The following is an 18,376-nucleotide window of genomic DNA, read 5'->3' on the forward strand; positions in this document are numbered from 1 at the left end:
AGTGAAGCCTTGAGGCTTCACAGCCTGGTTTCCTACTGCGCATGCACGATCTCACTGGTCCCTGCTCTGCTGTCTTCTGGGACAGTGGGAGCAAATACCTGTATTATACAGGTATCTGCTCCCCCCCTCCTCCCTGAAAGGTGTCAAATGTGACACCGGAGGGGGGGGGAATCTGAAAAGCAGAAGTTCCATTTTTGGGTGGAACTCTGCTTTAAGTAATAGTATTGGAGAGGATGGTTGGTGGCAGAGGTGTAATGAAAAAGACTCTACATGTTGCGCGCCTGTAAGCGTTTCTTCAGGAGTTTGCAATCTAGTGTACATAAAATAAAAACAGAAACAGACAATCAATGAATTTAAACATCAAGATCAAATATAGCTAAATATATTAATAAATTAGTAATAATCATGTCATCTGTATGTGTCCCCACCCATAGACAGCCAAGCAAAGCAGCACACAACCGCAAGGGAACAAGACCTGGCTGCAGGGGCGCATATAACTTTATAAATGTAATCCAACAAACTAGGTAGCAGAGGTAACATGGATAGGTAGGTAAAAACCACTTACGGTACTAAGTAACAAAGGTAGTATGGGCAGGGGGCCTGGCAGAATAATCCACCAATCCCAGACTTCGTATGCCTTAACTGAACTGTATAAATCTAAAGAGAAATGTATTATGCCACGTACACACAAGCAGACTTCTCGTCGGACTGAACTCCGAAGAACTTTTCAACGGAGTTCTGACGAAACAAACTTGCCTACACACGATCCCACCAAAGTCCGATCGTTTTGAACGTGATGACGTACGACCGGACTAGAAAAGGAAGTTCAATAGCTAGTAGCCAATAGCTGCCCTTGCATCGTTTTCGGTCCGTCGGACTAGCATACAGACAAGCGTTTTTTTCGATAGGAATCGAGTCCGTCGGAAAGATTTGAAACATGTTCTATTTCTAAAGTCCGTCAGATTTTGAAGGAAAAGATCAGATGAAGCCCACACACGATCGGAATGTCCGACGGATTCGTTCCGTTGGACCTTTTCTGCCGGAAAGGCCTCTCGTGTGTACGTGGCATAACAGTATGCATGCATGCATCTGCATATAAAGATCCCAAAACGCATCGCATATAAACTAACTGCATATAACGGCCAGAGAGGGATTAATACAAGGGATTGCAAAAAATGTGCTTACCCAGGTCTCCTCAATATTTCTCAAGACAGGGGTAACCACCAGAAACTAATCAGCCAGTCTCAGAACCCTTCAAAAATAGTAATCACACTAGGATGGTAGCATATGGTTACAAAAAAAGACCCACTTCGGGCTATCCTTGTTTTATATCCAAAATGAACAACAAAGCCTTAAGGCTGAAAAGAGGGGAGAGAAAAATAATAAAGTAATAAGTGCAGGGTATATAAAATTTACCCAGACCCAGCCGTATTGAAAGGCAGCAGATGCAATTTGGGAAGGCAACAGCAACCTACCTAGTGCTGGTGGATAAAGTAGTAAACCCTCTGTCCTTAAGTTTCCAGACAGAGTGGGGTTGTCTCTGGCCAGGAAGCACCGTGTCCAACTGTATACACAGTATCTCACAAAAGTGAGTACATGCCTCACATTTTTGTAAATATTTTATTATATCTTTTCATGTGACAACACTGAAGAAATGACACTTTGCTACAATGTAAAGTAGTGAGTGTACAGCTTGTATAACAGTGTAAATTTGCTGTCCCCTCAAAATAACTCAACATACAGCCATTAATGTCTAAACTGCTGGCAACAAAAGTGAGTACACCCCTAAGTGAAAGTGTCCAAATTGGGCCCAAAGTGTCAATATTTGTGTGGCCACCATTATTTTCCAGCACTGCCTTAACCCTCTTGGGCATGGAGTTCACCAGACTTCACAGGTTGCCACTGAAGTCCTCTTTGATCCCTCTCTGCTCCTGTTGCAGGGTCCCGCCCTCCCGCATCAGCAGGGGGGTTGGACGCATGCGCGATAGTTTGCGGCCAGTCCGGGCGACATCATTTCCGATTTCGGTATTACGCACGTCCAGTCGGGACGTATATACAGTTGGACGCGGTGCTTCCTGGCCAGAGACAGCCTCACTCTGGAAGCTTACGGACAGCGGGTTTACTACTTTATCCACCAGCACTAGGTAGGTTGCTGTTGCCTTACTAAATTGCATCTGCTGCTTTACGGCTGGGTCTGGGGAAATTTATATACCCTGCACTTAATTATTTTTCTCTCCTCTCTTTTCAGCCTTAAGGCTCTTGGACCCCCACAGGATTTTGTTCATTTTGGATATAAAACAAGGACAGCCCAAACTGGGACATTTTTTTTGTAACCATATGCTACCATCCTAGTGTCATTACTATTTTTGAAGGGTTCTGAGACTGGCTGATTAGTTTCTGGTGGTTACCCCCGTCTTGAGCAATATTGAGGAGACCTGGGTAAGCACATTTTTTGCAATCCCTTGTATTAATCCCTCTCTGGCCGTTATAGGCAGTTATTTTATATGCAATGCATTTTGGGCTCTTTATATGCAGATGTATACATACCGTTATACATTTCTCTTTAGATCTACAGTACGGTTAAGGCATACAAAGTCTGGAATTGGTAGATTCTTCTGCCAGGCCCCCTGCCCATACTACCTTTGTTACTTAGTAATATATGTGTTTTTTACCTACCTATGTTACCTAGTTTGTTGGATTACATTTATAAAGTTATATGCGCCCCTGCCAGGTCTTGTTCCCTTGCAGTTGTGTGCTGCTTTGTTTGGCTGTCTATGGGTAGGGACGGGGGGGGGGGGGGGGTGTGTGTGTGTGTGTGTGTGTGTGTGTGTGTGTGTGTGTGTGTGTGCTTCAGATCCGCGCTATAGCCAAATGACAGCTACAGCGCGGATCTGCTTTGCCGGGCCTCCCCTTTCAAAGCTGGCCACGCCTCCCTGAAGGGCACGCGCTGTGCTCACCCGAGTCAATGAGACTCAGGTGATCACAGATCCGAGTCACGTGATCAGCTGTCAGCCAGTGACAGCTGATCACGTGATGTAAACAGAGGATCGGTAATCGCTTTTTTCTTCTCACGTTGACAGCATGAGGAGAAAGAAAGCCGATCACCGGCTGCTGTTTGAAGGGGACATCGGTCCCGAAGAGGCAGAGCCTCTGTGCCCACAAGTACCGCCTGACAGTGCCAGCAATCACTGCCCACAGTAAGTGCCACCTATCAATGCCCACCAGTGGTGCTAATTAGTGCCATCTTGCAGTGCTGCCTATTAGTGTCACCTACCAGTGCCCATCAGTGTCAGCCATTTGTGCCCATCAGCACCACACCATCAGTTCAGCCTATCAGCATACATCAATGAAGAAGAAAAATTACCTGTTTGCAAAATGTATTAAAAAAAAAAAAAAAATACAAAACCATTTTATATTTTAACAGTCTTTTAACAAAAAATAAAAAACCCAGAGGTGATCAAATACCACCAAAAGAAAGCTCTATTGGTGGGGAAAAAAAATAAAAATGTAATTTGGGTACAGTGTTGTTGTCGTTCAAAGAGTGACAGCGCTAAAAGCTGAAAATTAGTCTGGGCAGGAGGGGGGTTTAGGTGCCCAATAAACAAGTGGTTAAATGGCTATATTTGAAGTTGAATCATCCTTGCTCTTAGTACTGTGGTCATTTTTGGTTATATATGTGGTGAGAGTGCTGTATAAGGTTTAATCAGGTTATGTTTTTAATATGTATGTCAACAATGTTGTTTCTTAATCATGTTTAAATAAAAAATGTATTTTTCTATCTATTTGTACGGGTGTGCCTATAAAATCCATGTTCTTGTATACAATTAACTTTCCAATCTATCTAGGACATTAGCATACAAATTATTTTGTATCCACATTGCCATCATGTGGTGAAACATAATACTTTATTTTCTAATCTTGGAGAACTAACCACAGATCTTCTGTGGATGTAGGCTGCCTCAAATCCTTTTGTTTCTTAATGTAATCCCAGACAGACTGGATGTTGAGATCAGGGCTCTAAGGGGGGCCAAACCATCACTTCCAGAACTCCATGTTCTTTTTTTACACTGAAGATAGTTCGTAATGGCATTGGCTGCATGTTAGGGGTCATTGTCCTGCTGCAGAATAAGTCTGGGGCCAATCACACGCCTCCCTGGTGGTATGACATAATGAATAAGAATCTGCCTGTATTTCTCAGCATTAAAGTGAAAGTCCTTGCAAAAACTAAAATCCGTGCATCTATAGCCACCAACATTCTAACACTAACCTATCCAGCCCTGAAAAAAAAAAAAAAAAAAAAAAAAAAAAAAACACAACACTCAGTATACATACCTTTTCTACAGGCGATCTGACCCAATCTCCAGCGGCGGAAGCTCGGATCCCATGCTGAGCTGTCAGAGGACACGACCGTCAACGAAAGCCCCTTAGTAACTATGGGTGACGTCGCTTCCCATTCATGTCACAGCCATTGTCGGACATGTACTCAGCAGAGCTTCCGCCGCTGGAGATCGGGTCGCATTGCCTGCAGAAAGTATGTATACTGATTTTTTTTCTTTACAGGGCTAGCTAGGTCAGTGTTATAATGTTTTAGTTTCCACTTTAAGGACACCATTGATACTGACCAAATCTCCAGCTCCATTTGCATAAATATTATCTGTACTTTAAACTGCGCTTGAAAAAACAGTAGAAAAGAATTTCTAAAAGGCAGCAGCAATCCTGCGAGATATTATCACAGGTGGGCAATAAGTAAAAGAGAAATAAAGCCATGCTATAATCTAGTGAGTAAATGACTCAAATATAACAAAACATTGTAAATCTCAGTGTCAACATATATAACATAATGCAGTTAATAGCACCAGTGTCCATCAAAGTCCAAGTGCAGATACAGTAATACCATGGATTACGAGCATAATTTGTTCCAGAAGAATGTTTGTAATCCAAAGCAGTAGTAAATCAAAGTGTTACCCCATAGGAAATAACGGAAACTCAGTTAATCTGTTCCACAGCCACTGCTTGTCTATGCAGTACTGCATGTGGCCAGCGGTGCGGGGGCGCCGGAGACACTCGGGAATGGAGTGTTTTAGCGTCACCGGCACCCCCGCACCTCTGGCCAAATGCGGTACTGTACACCCCAGCGGCTTGAATCCTGCTCGCAGAGTCAGGTTTTTTTTTTTTTTTTTTAACCACATCCTGCCCGTCGTATGCAGAATGACAGCCGGGAAGTGGTTCTGTTATACTGACTGGGCGTCATAACATCCAGCAGGATAAGATGAAGGCGCGTGCCTGTGGGGGAGCGCAGCGCGGCGATCATGAGTGCACCGTGTCGCTCTGACACACCGCTTCTCCGATCGTGATAAGGAGCCTCTGCTACAGCTGATCGCGTGAACCAGGAAGTGCCGGTAAAAGTCATTTCTCGGTTCGCGCTGACAGGGAGAGCTGATCAGCGGCTCTCCCTGTCAGAGAGGGGGTCTGTGCTGATAATCAGCACACTGATTATCAGCACTGCCCCCTCAGTTGTGCAAATCACCTGTAAATCAGCATCCCAACAATAAAGTGTGCCAGTGCCCACCACAGTGCCAATGCCCAGCAGTAACATCTGTCAGTAATCTCATCAGGGCCAATCAGTACCACCTGTCAGTGCCCATCACAGCCAACTGTCAGTGCACTTATCAGTGCTCATCAATTCTACATATCAGTGGCCGTCAGTGAAGGGGAAAACAAAGATCTATGACAAATACTAAGAAAAACTTTTTTTTCCCAAAAATGTTGGTCGTTAGTTTGTTTAGCAAAAAATAAAAAACCCAGGAGGTGATCAAATACCACCAAAATAAAGCTCTATTTGTGGGACAAAAATAATAAAAATTTAGTTTGGGTACAGTGTTACATGACTGCGCAATTGTCATTCAAGATGTGACAGCACTGAAAGCTGAAAATTGTCCTGGGCAAGAATAACGAAAGTGCCCGGTGAAGTGGTTAAAATGGCTTGTATTGCGAAACGCTCGTAAACCATGTTACTCGCAATCCGAGATTCCACTGTACACAGTTATAGAATGGGGTTCTCAAAAGAAGCAAAAAAGTTCATAAAAAAATTGAAAACCAAATCGCCTCATAGGTAATTCATAAAGCGCATCAAGTCCTCATAAGTAATAGGATGGAAATAGAGTGCATTGAATCAACAAAAACACCACCACCTCATTTAAGATGCAGGCTTACCAGATATTGTGGACCTCATCTGAAAGGTCAGATGAGCATATTGCCAAAACACCCTGGCCAGTATATTCCTAGGACTCTCCTGCAGGATCCCCCTCAACGTATATGGATATACACTGAAGTTCTCTTCCTCTTCTCTGAATTTCAGCTTCTTTTTCCAGCGACAGTGGAGTTGTTGGGGAAAGTGGCAGAAGAGGTCAAGAACATGAAACGTAAGTTTATCCTAAATGTTTTCACCCAAAAAATTTTAAAGGCTCCACAAATCTCCTGAGGGCCACACCTATGTAATTCTAATACTCTCTTGTTCCCTCAGACTCCTCTGATCCATTATGCAGAAAGAGATGGATACTGCATGGACTCAGCTGTTACTACTTCTCTTCAAGCTCACAACTAAGGAAGGACTCCAAGAAAGACTGCGAGAGTGCAAGGGGAAAAAAAAAAAAAAAAAAAAAAAAAAAAAAAGGGGGGGGGGGGGGGGGGGGTTGGACTGAGACCCTTGGAGTCGTTCCATGGTTGTGAGCTTGGAGAAGTAGCTGAGTCCATACCGTATCTATCCCTTACGGCATAATGGATCAGAAGAGTCTGATTACTTTTACAGGTGTTAGAAGGGGGTACCACCCCCCCCCCTTTAAAAGGGGCTCTCCCAAGCAATTGGTTCCTGGGACACAGAGAGAGGAACTATGTATCGCCACAAATCTCCAGATCTCCTCCAATTCTAAACTGGTAACCTGTAAATGTCACCAGGGGATATTTTTTATGCACCATAGTTTGGTGCCGTTCCACGGGCGTACGCAATTTTAAAGCGTGACATACTTGGTATCCATTTACTCGGTAGATCATCACTTATACATTTTTCCAGAAATTGGGGGGTTATATTGTTTTGCATAAAAAAAAAAAAAAAGTAGTATCTTTTTTCAAAAAATTTGCATTTGAAAACTGCTGCACAAATACCATGTGACATATCCAACACCCACCCAATTTTATTCTCTAGGGCCTAAATTGGGTTTTTAGAAAAAAAGTTTTTTTTTTTTTTTTTACATGTAGGAGAGGGATGACAGAATTGGCCCAGACTGGAAGCGGTTTACCTGCGCAGTGTCAAGACTCAAATTTGAACAGAAACTGCCGACAGTGGAAACTCCACCATAGGCTGTGCATACAGAGCAACAATGCACATTTTATGTATAGCACCAAGTGTCTGAGACTTCCTCTGTTTCTGCAGGTAGGGCGCTGAAACGCAGCCGCACAGGTGCAAACCTAGCCCAACTGCTTCAGGATTGTTTGCAGCACACCATATGAGGCAGAAAGCTGAAGCCTGAAAACCTTAAAACCTGATAACAGAAAACACTTTCAAATTATATATAAAACGGGCCAAAATGAAGAAATCAAGAATGAAAAAATATGGGTCTCCTCCCCTTCAACGTACCCAGGTGGATGCTGCATCTGTCCCCCGGCACCCCTACACAGAGAACCGGGCGACAGTCTCAGGCTCTGAGGCCAAGACGGGCATCAGTCCAGGCACCTGGCGGATCCAGTCTTTACTTGTGATGAAGCGGCGCCTGGGCCAATTCCTGCGATGTCAGCAAAGAGCCGACTTCAGTCCGCTCTCTGCTGAAAATGGGTCACAGGAGTGTAAAACTAAATTGCACTCCTGTGACCCATAGGAGAAGCCCAGCCAAACAAGCTCAGGCTGGACTTTTCTTTTAAATTGAAAGGGTGACATGTTAAGAGTTGACTTTATATCACTTTGGAATTATATCAAACTGTCACAAGGACAAAAAACAAAAAAACAAAGCCCACCACACACCTTCCTATCAAAAAGACACTGACCTCAAAGTCCCAATGCTTCCCCACATAATCCAAAATGTTTAGTTTCAACTTTAGATACACATTACAACCTAATAAGCTTAATATACGTGCCAAGTCACAGATCTGGGACAAATCTGAAGATCAGGAGTCACAGCTGTGGATCTGCGTATTGAAGGAAGAGGGCAGGAATAACAAACAGGCAGGCAATCAAAATGTATAGAAAGAATTGTTAACAAATGCAGCCCATTTTCCTTTCCTCAGGTCCACTTTCACAATCTGAAAAATGCTGTCCTAATTCTTTTGCAGTGGAAAATATGAATGCAAATATTGAATATATCAGTTTTTTTTTTTTTTAAACTCCAGTTACCTTGGCAGAGGAAAAAAAAAAAAGGAAGACGCATTTTTGTACAAATTTTAGTTTTTTTTTCTGCCAGAAAGCTCCAATCGGAAATGCAAACCAGAAGGGGGTTTTTCCCCCTGCCTCTAACCTTCCTAATGTGCACATAGAACACGTAGAACATTGACCTGCTTTTACAGGCAAAACATGACTCCTGTAGAAGCAGCAATTTTTAAGCCAGTGTGCATGGGTTACATGAGATTTTAACAGTGTAATTTGAAGAAAAGATCAAACAGAAGAATTTTTGATCTGATTATTTTATTAACAACTGAAAGACAAAAGCAGGAGAACTACAGACGACGACCACGGCGACCGCCCTTTCTGCGGGTGCTGTCTGAAGGGATGGGGGTCACATCCTCTGAAAAAGGGTGAAAAAAGTCACCATTAGAAAAATTACACTTTGCAACATATACTGATCAGAATTTAAACCAAATATAGCATTTACAAGTATGAAAATAGTAGCAACCTAACATTTTGGGCCGATTTACAGAATGTTGTGTAAACCATGATCATTTGCTCATATTGCAAGCAAAAATCTCTCACCATCCTACAACCACTTCAGTTCCACTATTTTCCTGTTCAGACACAGGCAGTCCTGATATAGAGCACACTTCAAATACACCTTTAGAATGTTCTCTTGTGCAAATAAAACTCCACGGTAATTTTTTCCTTTTAATTTTGGATAATGGAAGAAGGGCGTTTTGTTGCTTTCCCTTCTGGCTTAATAGCCTTTCACTATTTGTCTCTGACAACAGGAAAAGGGAAGGGGGATTAGATGCCACTAGACAGAAGATTGCAACAAAGCCTGAACCCCCTCCTTTCTTTTAGGTTTTAACTGTACATTAACATTTATATTACATTTTACCATCACTTCCTACTCAAGTGACTCCATGTCACTGGAGACAGGATGTGAGGTGAAATCCACCAATGGGACCAGAAAAAGCAATAAAAACCTGAAGGTTTTGCCACTGTGCTCTTGCTGAGTGCACTCCCTTCAGGCATACCTGCCCTTAAATGTATTCATTTAGTTGGGGTGGAGTTATGCTTTAAGAAAAGCAGAGGGAATACAGAAAAAAACACTTGTCCTGAAATCCTTGCAGTTCCTAAACATTGTTGTACCAGTTAGACTAAAAGTCACGTTCACACCTATGCCTTTTAAGTATGATGGGGGGGCGAAGGATACCATTTATTCCATGGCTGCTTTTGTTTTCCCTTTTTTTAATTTTTCACCTGGTAACCTTCTCAATAACACTTCCTGTACTAGGATGGCTCACTGGGGGTACTGTATCAATGTAGAAGCAACATTGTCACCCTGATAACTCAGCAGAGGAAGAGAGCAGAGTTTACAGCTCACAAGTTTATTGGCAGATACACACTTTAAAAATTGTATATTTAATGACAAAAAGGGAGCAAATAAGTGATGTTATGGTTAACACATTTTCCCCTAATGGCACAAGTGGGTAAAACGTACATCACAACATAGGTAGGGATTAAAACAGAACTAAAAAGGCAGTTGGGAGATGTTGCAAACAGGCAGGTGCGTTTTTTCTGCAATAAAAGTTCAGCTTTAAGTGTTTGCAGACTTTCCAAGTTGGACTATGCGATGTTAGTACAGTAATCTCCCACCTGAGCCATTGCGTTTTGCCCATCTGCTAGAACAAACTGGTCAGCAGCTGTTTTTCCAGCATGCCCATTTGACAGAAGCCAGACGTTCAGTCGGCTACTGTTGGACAGCCTGCTATACAAATTTAAAAAACACCCCACACAAAATTAGAAGACATCCTGTTCAGAACACTAGTATTGCAACAAGATTTAGATACTTGCAAATGACTTTCAGAAGTTTTTGGCCCTTCATGCCTCAAGGAAACATCCTGTCTAAATATATCACTGCTTTTAGGGAAGGCTGTCATGAAAAGGAGATACTTTTTAGCCAACTTGATGCTAGTGAACTTTGAAGCCACAGCAAATTTAGTTTTATTATTCAACTTATCAAGTAAAGTGGAACTGTAAAAATATGGATTCAAGGATCATATCGGCAGCATCTTAATTTAGGGCTCCTAGTTTGCAGCCAACTGTTAAATAAAAGCTCAGTCCACGCATTTCAGGTTTTGGTAGATGCTGTAAAGGGGAAAACATTGAATGATTTTGTTGTATGCATAAAGTAATTGAAAAGGAGGAGATCTTGAGTTTCAGGTAGCCACAACTTTCATGTTAATATACAGCCAGGACCTGTTCTCCCTGATACCAATATCACTCAGAATGCAACTAAAAGGAGCAGAACTGTGGTGCACAAAAATTCTTCAAAGTAACAGACTGCTTTAGCTCCCCCATTTAGCAGCAGATAAAACGAGCACATGTGCAACCATAATTAAGCTGCAGCAACTAGGTCACCTAACATCTTGCAGACCGTGATCAGCTATTAATATATCACTTCCATTACCTAGTCTATATGTATATAGAAAATATATAGTTCTAGTTCTTAGAGCTTGGCAGAAGGGAGGACTGCATTATTTGTCATATCCAATTTACAAACAATGTAGGCGGCCTGAAAGATTTACGACAATACTCAACAGTACTCAGGGACAGCAAGCTCAAGACAATATATTTTACATTTAATGGGGAGAGATGTTATGCTCTTACCTATGCGACCAATTTTCATGCCTGAACGAGCTAGGGCTCTTAGTGCAGACTGGGCACCAGGGCCAGGGGTCTTGGTCCTAAAAAGAAAAAAACAAAAAAAAAGAGAAAAAGAAATGAAATGCCAAACACCACACACATTTTGTACACGTATGAACTCATTAGCACAGCTCCTTATGTATAAAGGATCAAAACACCAGGATTTTCTTTATATTGCTCAGGTCATTTAGTCAACACTGGAACTTTAATTATCAGTAGCTTAATAACACACCCCCTTTTTTTGTTTTTTTTGCCACTTTGATACACTACATTTTAGCAAGATAAAACTTCCATAACTAAACAGAGCAGGGAATAAAGAAAGTGTAGCATGAAAGTTTTCAAGTATGTCCACACTGCCCACATATAAAAACACTAAATACAGTGGAACCTCGGATTGCGAGTAACGAGCGTTTCACAATAGGAGCACTGTATTTTTAAAAATCGTAACTCAGTTTGCGAGTGTTATCTCGCAAAGAGAGCATAATTCAGGCCAAAGCGGTGTGCAGTACCGCTTTTGGCCTGAGGTGGGGGGGGGAGGGGGCGCCGGAGCCGAAAGACGCCGATCACAGATGATCGGCGCCATTCGGAAATGCCCCGAGGATACTTCGGCTGACCTCGGCAAATCTCGGGGAGGAAGTCTTTCCGAGGTCAGCCGAAGTGTCCTCTGGGCTTTTCGGCTGTTTCCGAGGCTCTCTGGCACACCCCACACCCCCTGGCCACATGTGGTATTGCATCCCATTGAAGTCATTGCGGAACAAATTATTTTAGTTTCCATTGACTTCAATGGGAAAATTCGCTTTGATATGCGAGTACTTTGGATTATGAGCATACTCCTGGAACTAATTATGCTCATAATCCGAGGTTCCACTGTATACGTTTGGAAGATCCTTGGTGTACAGGCAATATATACTTCGGTACTTTTCAGCAAATTGCACGGCTAACTTTTCTTGAATTATGTTTGAAGTGTGACAGAGCTTCTTACTTTTAACTCAGGTTTCAGCGTCTGTTCACACCAGTGCGGGTTCCCGCATGGCATAGAACTTGCGGGCAGTTCACACTGCCCTTTGCGAACTGCTGTGGGTGTCAAAAGGTAATGACACCCCCAGATCTGTTCGCATTTCGCAGTGCGAACTGAATTCAGGCAGGAACCAGATGACAAGGGTGTGAACACCCATGCGATCCGATTCTGGTGTGGACAAAAAATAAAAAGTTCTGCACAATTTTGGTCTGAATGCGTTGCGAATTTAGCCATACAATCTGTATGGCTGAATTCGCATTGCATAGACATCGCTACAGTGTGAACCGGCACTAAAGTGTCATCCAGTGTCCTATGGAAAAATGCAGCATGTATTTTACCACAGCTCACACCTGCATTGCGCTGTGAATGGGGCACACAGTAAACAATTGCTTCTCTGTGCCATAGTGGTGACCGGCATTTATCCAGTGTGAAATAACACAGGTCACCGCTGATAGTGTAACTGATCCCAGACCTAAGATCCAAGATCTATTCAGCAATAGTAAAGAACCGTTCAAGGCAGCGGGCAAGGTCAGATACACACAGCTGAAGTACATATTGTCATCATTGGTACAAAACATTGGAAGTCTGAACAAGTTAACTGACATTGTGGACACAAGACTTAAAGAACTGCAGCTCCCTGTCTAAATAGCTTGGCTCAGGTGCCCCCATAGGAAGCTGCTTGCTGTGGGAGCACTCAACAGGAGGGAGTGCCTGTAGAAGCAGCTCAATGCCATGTTTTTATGCACGTTAGGACGTTTAGAGGCATATTTTAAGCACAGGAAAACAAAACCACCACTTTAGTTTTGCGTTTGAGAGTTTTCTGTCAGAAAAACAAAAAAGCTAAATGTGCCTAAAAACGTATGTACAAAAAAACCCCTCAAAAGCGCATTGTTTTCTGCCAAAGGCACAAGCCAGTGTGCATGGACTATTAAAGTGGTTGTAAACCCTTTACAACCACATTAAACTACAGGTAAGCCTATAATAAGGCTTACCTGTAGCTGCACTGGATATCTCCTAAACCTGCACGGTGTAGGAGATATCCCTGTATTTGCATGTGCTGGTGTCATCGGCACATGCGCACTTAAGCCAACTGAAGCAATGGCACATACGTACCCCGTTGCTTCACTTGTACTGTGCCGTTCCCGGGGGCTGCTGCGCGGGAGTGACATCCTCGCGACTCCGGCCTATCACAGCGCCGCAATGCCCGGAAGTAACCCCCGGGAGATGTCGGCCGCCGGAGCGGTGAATGAGGACCGCTGTGGGGGCTTCGATCTCAGCAAACTAGCTCATTATGCCTTTGTCTTGCAGGTTCTTTTTAATGTTTTAATAGGGTTTCCAACCACTTTAAGACATTAACACATTGTGTACCTTTTGGTACACCGCCCCCCCCCCCCCAAAAAAATATTCCCTTTCCAACTCCAGGGTGATCAGTTTGTCAGCACCTAAGGATCCTTCCTGTGTAATCAGATCTCTATACCATGAAAGAATGTGGGTATTCTTCTAACCCAGACTTCAGGTGGAAACCTCATTCCTAAGGAAGAAGAAATGACCACTCATTTGTCAAGACTTGGGCATTATTAGGGTATATGTAATTGGAGAGGGTACCAAGAACCAAACACATTGTACAAAGTATTATTTATGATACAATCAATGTTCAAAGCAAACACACAAGATTTAAGCGTTCCTTATGGACACATTCATCTGCCCTGAAAAGGAACGACTTTTTAGGAACCATTTGCAGCACTTCCTAGGCCTTAGTTGCATTTTCTTAAAGCATTTTTCTATGCCCAGGATTTGTGGGTAGATTATTCATGAGAGGTCTGAAACCCAAAGTGACAGATTGATATGCACGACGTGTTCACACAGCCCTTACCTGTTTCCTCCAGTGGCGCGCAGCTTGATGTGAAGAGCTGTGATGCCAAGCTCCTTGCACCTCTGAGCGACATCTTGAGCGGCTAACATAGCGGCATAGGGAGAGGACTCATCTCTGTCAGCCTTGACCTTCATTCCACCAGTCACACGGCAGATTGTTTCTCTGAAATAGCAGACAAAAGCTTGTGAGAAACTAACAGTGAAAGCCATTATTTATAACTTTCCTCCCACTCTCCACAAGTACCATTGCAGTAATGATCCCCACAAAAGACATAAAACAGCACTTACTTGCCAGACAGATCAGTCACATGCACGAAGGTGTCGTTGAAGGAGGCAAAGATGTGGCAGACTCCAAACACATTTTCTCCTTCAGCCACTTGTGGCCCCAGGCTGATAACCTGTTCTTCCTTCTTTTCCTTACCCTTACGTGGAGCCATTTCTGAAAAGACAAAGCAAACAGAGCATGGTTTTTAGAGAGGCAAACACCACCCTGGATCGCAGCTTTAAGATTTGTATTTTGGTCTCCTGGGCAGGAAACCTGGAACTGAGGGGGGCCTTAGAGTTTAAAAAAAAGAAAGGATGAGGGAGGGAAAAAAAAAAGATTAGGGCAAATGGGTCTGCTACTCTTCAGTCCGCTTTAAGTCCTTTATAGAAAAATAAGCCCTTCCTGTGGATCTCGTGCCCACTTACACAATGTCAACAAATATTAAAACAGGATAGGATATAAAAGGTCATGGTTGGAAGGGACTAAAGGAATCAAAAAGCCGATGCCTTAACTACTTGACCTCCAGAAGGTTTTACCCCCTTCATGGCCAGGCCATTTTTTTGCTATTCACCACTGTGCTACTTTAACTAGCAAATGCGCGGTCATGCAACACTGTACCCAAATGAAACCTATCTTCACACAAATGGAGCTCTTTTGGTGTTATTTGATCACCACTGTGTTTTTTTTAATCGCAAAAGAGAAGTCTAATTTCTTCAATAATTTTGGCAAGAATGTATTCTGCAACATGTATTAAAGCGGAGGTCCGCCAATTTTTTTTTTTTTTTTTAAGTCAGCAGCTACAAATACTGCAGCTGTTGACTTTTGAAATAAGGACATTTAGCTGTCCAGGGTGCCCACGATGTCGGCACCCGAAGCCGATCTATCCCTCGGCTGTCGGGTGCTGCCGCCGCCATCTTCGGTGAGGGAATCAGGAAGTGAAGCCTTGCGGCTTTGGTTCCCTACTGCGCATCTCGCACTGTGCTATCCCACTGGTCCCTGCTGGCTTATAGGACCTGTGTGTCTCCCAGAAGACACCAGGGGGGGACAGAGAAGGCGCTGGAAAAGGCGTAGATACCCGTGGGTGGCTCGGGTATCTATGCCCGGTAGCGGGAGAGCAAAATACCTGTATTAGACAGGTATCTTCCCCCCGAAAGGTTCCAAATGTGACACCGGAGGGGGGGGGGGGAACCGGAAAAGCGGAAGTTCCATTTTTGGGTGGAACTCCACTTTAATTGGTTTGTACGAAAGATGGCATCTACAAATTCTGGTATGTATACACACTGGAATTTACAGAGCTATGACACTATGGTAATGGCAGTGATCAGCAACTTGTAGTGGGAATGATAGTGTGGCAGGCTAGCTGACGCTGGCTTAGATACACACTGACACTAATATAGTACGCTGTGACTACTAATGAAACTGGCTGGGAAGGGGTTAACATCTAGGGGCAATCAAGTGCTGCTTTTATTTTGCCATCAGTCTGTTATTTGTCCCTGATGGCTGTTCTCTATACACAGAGTCCTGTGTGTATGTAAACACAGAACTCTGATTGGCCACAGCCGATTGGCTGAAATCCGCTGCCAAACTCATGCAGTGTCCAATCACAGCACGGGTCGGCAGATGGCATGCGCATCCCAAACCTGAAAGAAAGCCTGTGACGTACAGGAACATTGCCTGGAGTTGCTGCCTGTTTGCGGTACAACTACTGCAGGCAGCAAGCGGTTAACCTACAAAATTTAAAGCGGAGTTCCACCCAAAAGTGGAACCTCCGCTTTAAGGACTCCTAACCCCCCCCCCAGGATGTCATTTTTTTGGGGGGGGGCAGGTACCCAGATCCCACTAACGCTCACGCCGCCTAGGCGACGACTCCTCTCCCCCTCCCTGCAATCTTCTGGGACACATTTCAGGTCCCAGAAGATTGCTCGTCCATTCAGGACGTGCAGTGCAAGCTGCCACAGCTGGGTGCCCACACTGGTGATGCTGGCACCAGGGAGAGAACCAAGGCTTTGGGTGGCTGTATCGCTGGACAGGTAAGTGTTTATTAAAAGTTAGCAGCTACACTTTCTGTAGCTGCTGACTTTTAATAAACAGAAAAATGAGTGGAACACCGCTTTCAATTATTACACTACTAAAGGGTTCCGTTACATCAAGCTCCATGTTCAGTCTGGTTCTACATTCATTTGTAGCGGGTTTTTCTTGTTTTCTTTTGTTTAAGGCATTACAATGTTTTTTTTCTTTACACTGGAGGTACATGTGAAAAAATGTTGCATGCGGTCTTTAAAAAACAAAATGTGAAATAACCGAAATAGTGTAAGTTCGGCTCATTCGAATACATTCACTTTTCTTATATAGACGTTAATACTGCACAAAAATTAATTATATATATATATATATATATATATATATATATATATATATATACATATACATACATACACACACACACACACTACATTTGGGGTAAACCCCAGTGCATTTTTAAATGCAGACTAAAAACCAAGAAAGATGAATGTACTCCAATAAGTCCAACTCGCATTGTTACAGTACTTTCATGTTTACCGGTATTTAAAAAATACATTATGCAGCTTTTTTTTTTTTTTGCAATGGAATGCACGGTGAACATAAATGTACAAACGTGTAACACAACTGATCACATGCCAAATGCAGGTCCAAAACACATGCAGAAACACAGAAATGGTGTAAACCAGCGCTAAACCTCAGGTTGCAGCTGGTCCAGAATCCACATGAAGCTGAATCCATAGAAAAAAAAGGGATTCATGTTGGAGCTGGACTGAGATATTAGATTCAATCTCTACATACTTAGTATTATATTGTATAGTAGCTTTACTGTCTACCCTCATGCTGTAGTAAAGTGCTGCACAAACTGTTGGCACTATATAAATCCTTTATATTAAAGTCACACTGCCCAGCATCCTCCATTATTGAATGGAGTACAGATCTGTTTATTAACTAATTGGAACAGCTTGGTGGACAGGCTTCTCCCACATACATCTAATAGAAGGACGTCCATGTTGTAGTTGGGACATGACAACCCCTATGAAATCTCCCCCAGGTATACAGGCCTACTTCCAGCCATAACAATATAAACAGCTCCTTCTCACAGAGTAGGTCCCCTCATACAGAGCAGAGCAGACCCCCTCATACAGCCCAGTCTCCCTTCAGTACTCGGCCTGGCCTGCTGTACCCTGCAGGGTGAAGCTACATTAGGCCCGGCCTTCTAGATCCCACATAACTCCACTACCGCCTCCCCCCAGCACCATACCCCCCGGGATATATACAGGGGACCTTCCCCCATCATAAGCACCGGGACCCAGCCGGTATGGCCCCTCCACCACACCAGATTCCGTAGGATTACACGGACAGGCCGCACTTACTGCTACGTCTTCTCGAGGAGCCGCTACAGGAAAGGAAGGAAGAGAGGCGGAGGGGGGCAAAGGTCACTCCCTCCACCGGAAGTGCTCGGGAAACCACTACCTCTCCTTTATACTCTTAATAACGAACAAGTCGCATGCTGTATTAAATGACGTGACATATTAGTGACTAAAACATATGCGATAATTGATTGTGTAGTGTTTCGGGTGGATTAAAAAATTGTTATCGAAGATATTGAGGGTTTGCCAGTAACCAAAATGGCGGAAGTTGATTTTAAGCTATTGATACCTGGACGTGATCACTGCCTGCCAGTTCTTCTGTGTCAGAGGCTGTGTATGCAGTACGAATACACCATAGGTCCCAACGGTCCCTGATTTGGAGCAATGCCCCTTATTCCTCCTCATTTGTCCCTCATTTTAGTCTGATCCGTATAGATGTATATAAAATGCACTTTTTAGCTATCCAAAAGTGTTTTCCAGCACTAAACCTTTTATCTGATTTCTAAATTGCTGCATTTGTAAATTCCAAAAGCCAATATAAAGGAATAGTAGTGGTAAAAAAAAAGCACTTGTGGGTTTAACCAATCTTGTTTTTTTGTACAATTCTCCTTTACGGGGGCGTGGCCAGGGGTGTGTCCAATGCCTGCATAACTTTTGCTGATAGGTGTCCCTCATTCCCATCTCAAAAAGTTGGGAGGTATGATACACTTCCCTGAGCAGTGTGTGTGAGAATATGTATT

At 43.3% G+C, this 18,376-nt stretch overlaps 1 protein-coding gene across 1 annotated transcript; it reads right to left on the reverse strand.

Moving 5' to 3' along the window:
- Positions 1–8,654: 8,654 nt before the first annotated feature.
- RPS14 (ribosomal protein S14) lies at positions 8,655–17,731 on the reverse strand. Its single transcript, XM_073621095.1, has 5 exons — positions 17,640–17,731; positions 14,268–14,418; positions 13,981–14,142; positions 11,054–11,130; positions 8,655–8,771 (listed from the first exon to the last, which is right to left on the reverse strand). Exons 2-5 carry the CDS (start codon positions 14,414–14,416, stop codon positions 8,704–8,706), a joined length of 456 nt encoding a protein of 151 aa, XP_073477196.1. The 5' UTR covers positions 14,417–14,418; positions 17,640–17,731; the 3' UTR covers positions 8,655–8,703.
- Positions 17,732–18,376: the final 645 nt, after the last annotated feature.

This window comes from Aquarana catesbeiana, linkage group LG03 (genome assembly GCF_042186555.1).
Source record: "Aquarana catesbeiana isolate 2022-GZ linkage group LG03, ASM4218655v1, whole genome shotgun sequence".
Classification (NCBI taxonomy): domain Eukaryota; kingdom Metazoa; phylum Chordata; class Amphibia; order Anura; family Ranidae; genus Aquarana; species Aquarana catesbeiana.

Coding starts and splice junctions, on each gene's coding strand:
- RPS14 (XM_073621095.1), bottom strand. CDS start 14,416: ATGGCTCCACGTAAGGGTAAGGAAAAGAAGGAAGAACAGGTTATCAGC. Junction 11,131..13,980: donor CGCGCCACTGGAGGAAACAG/GTAAGGGCTGTG, acceptor TTTTCTTTTTAG/GACCAAGACCCCTGGCCCTG. Junction 8,772..11,053: donor CATGAAAATTGGTCGCATAG/GTAAGAGCATAA, acceptor ACCCTTTTTCAG/AGGATGTGACCCCCATCCCT.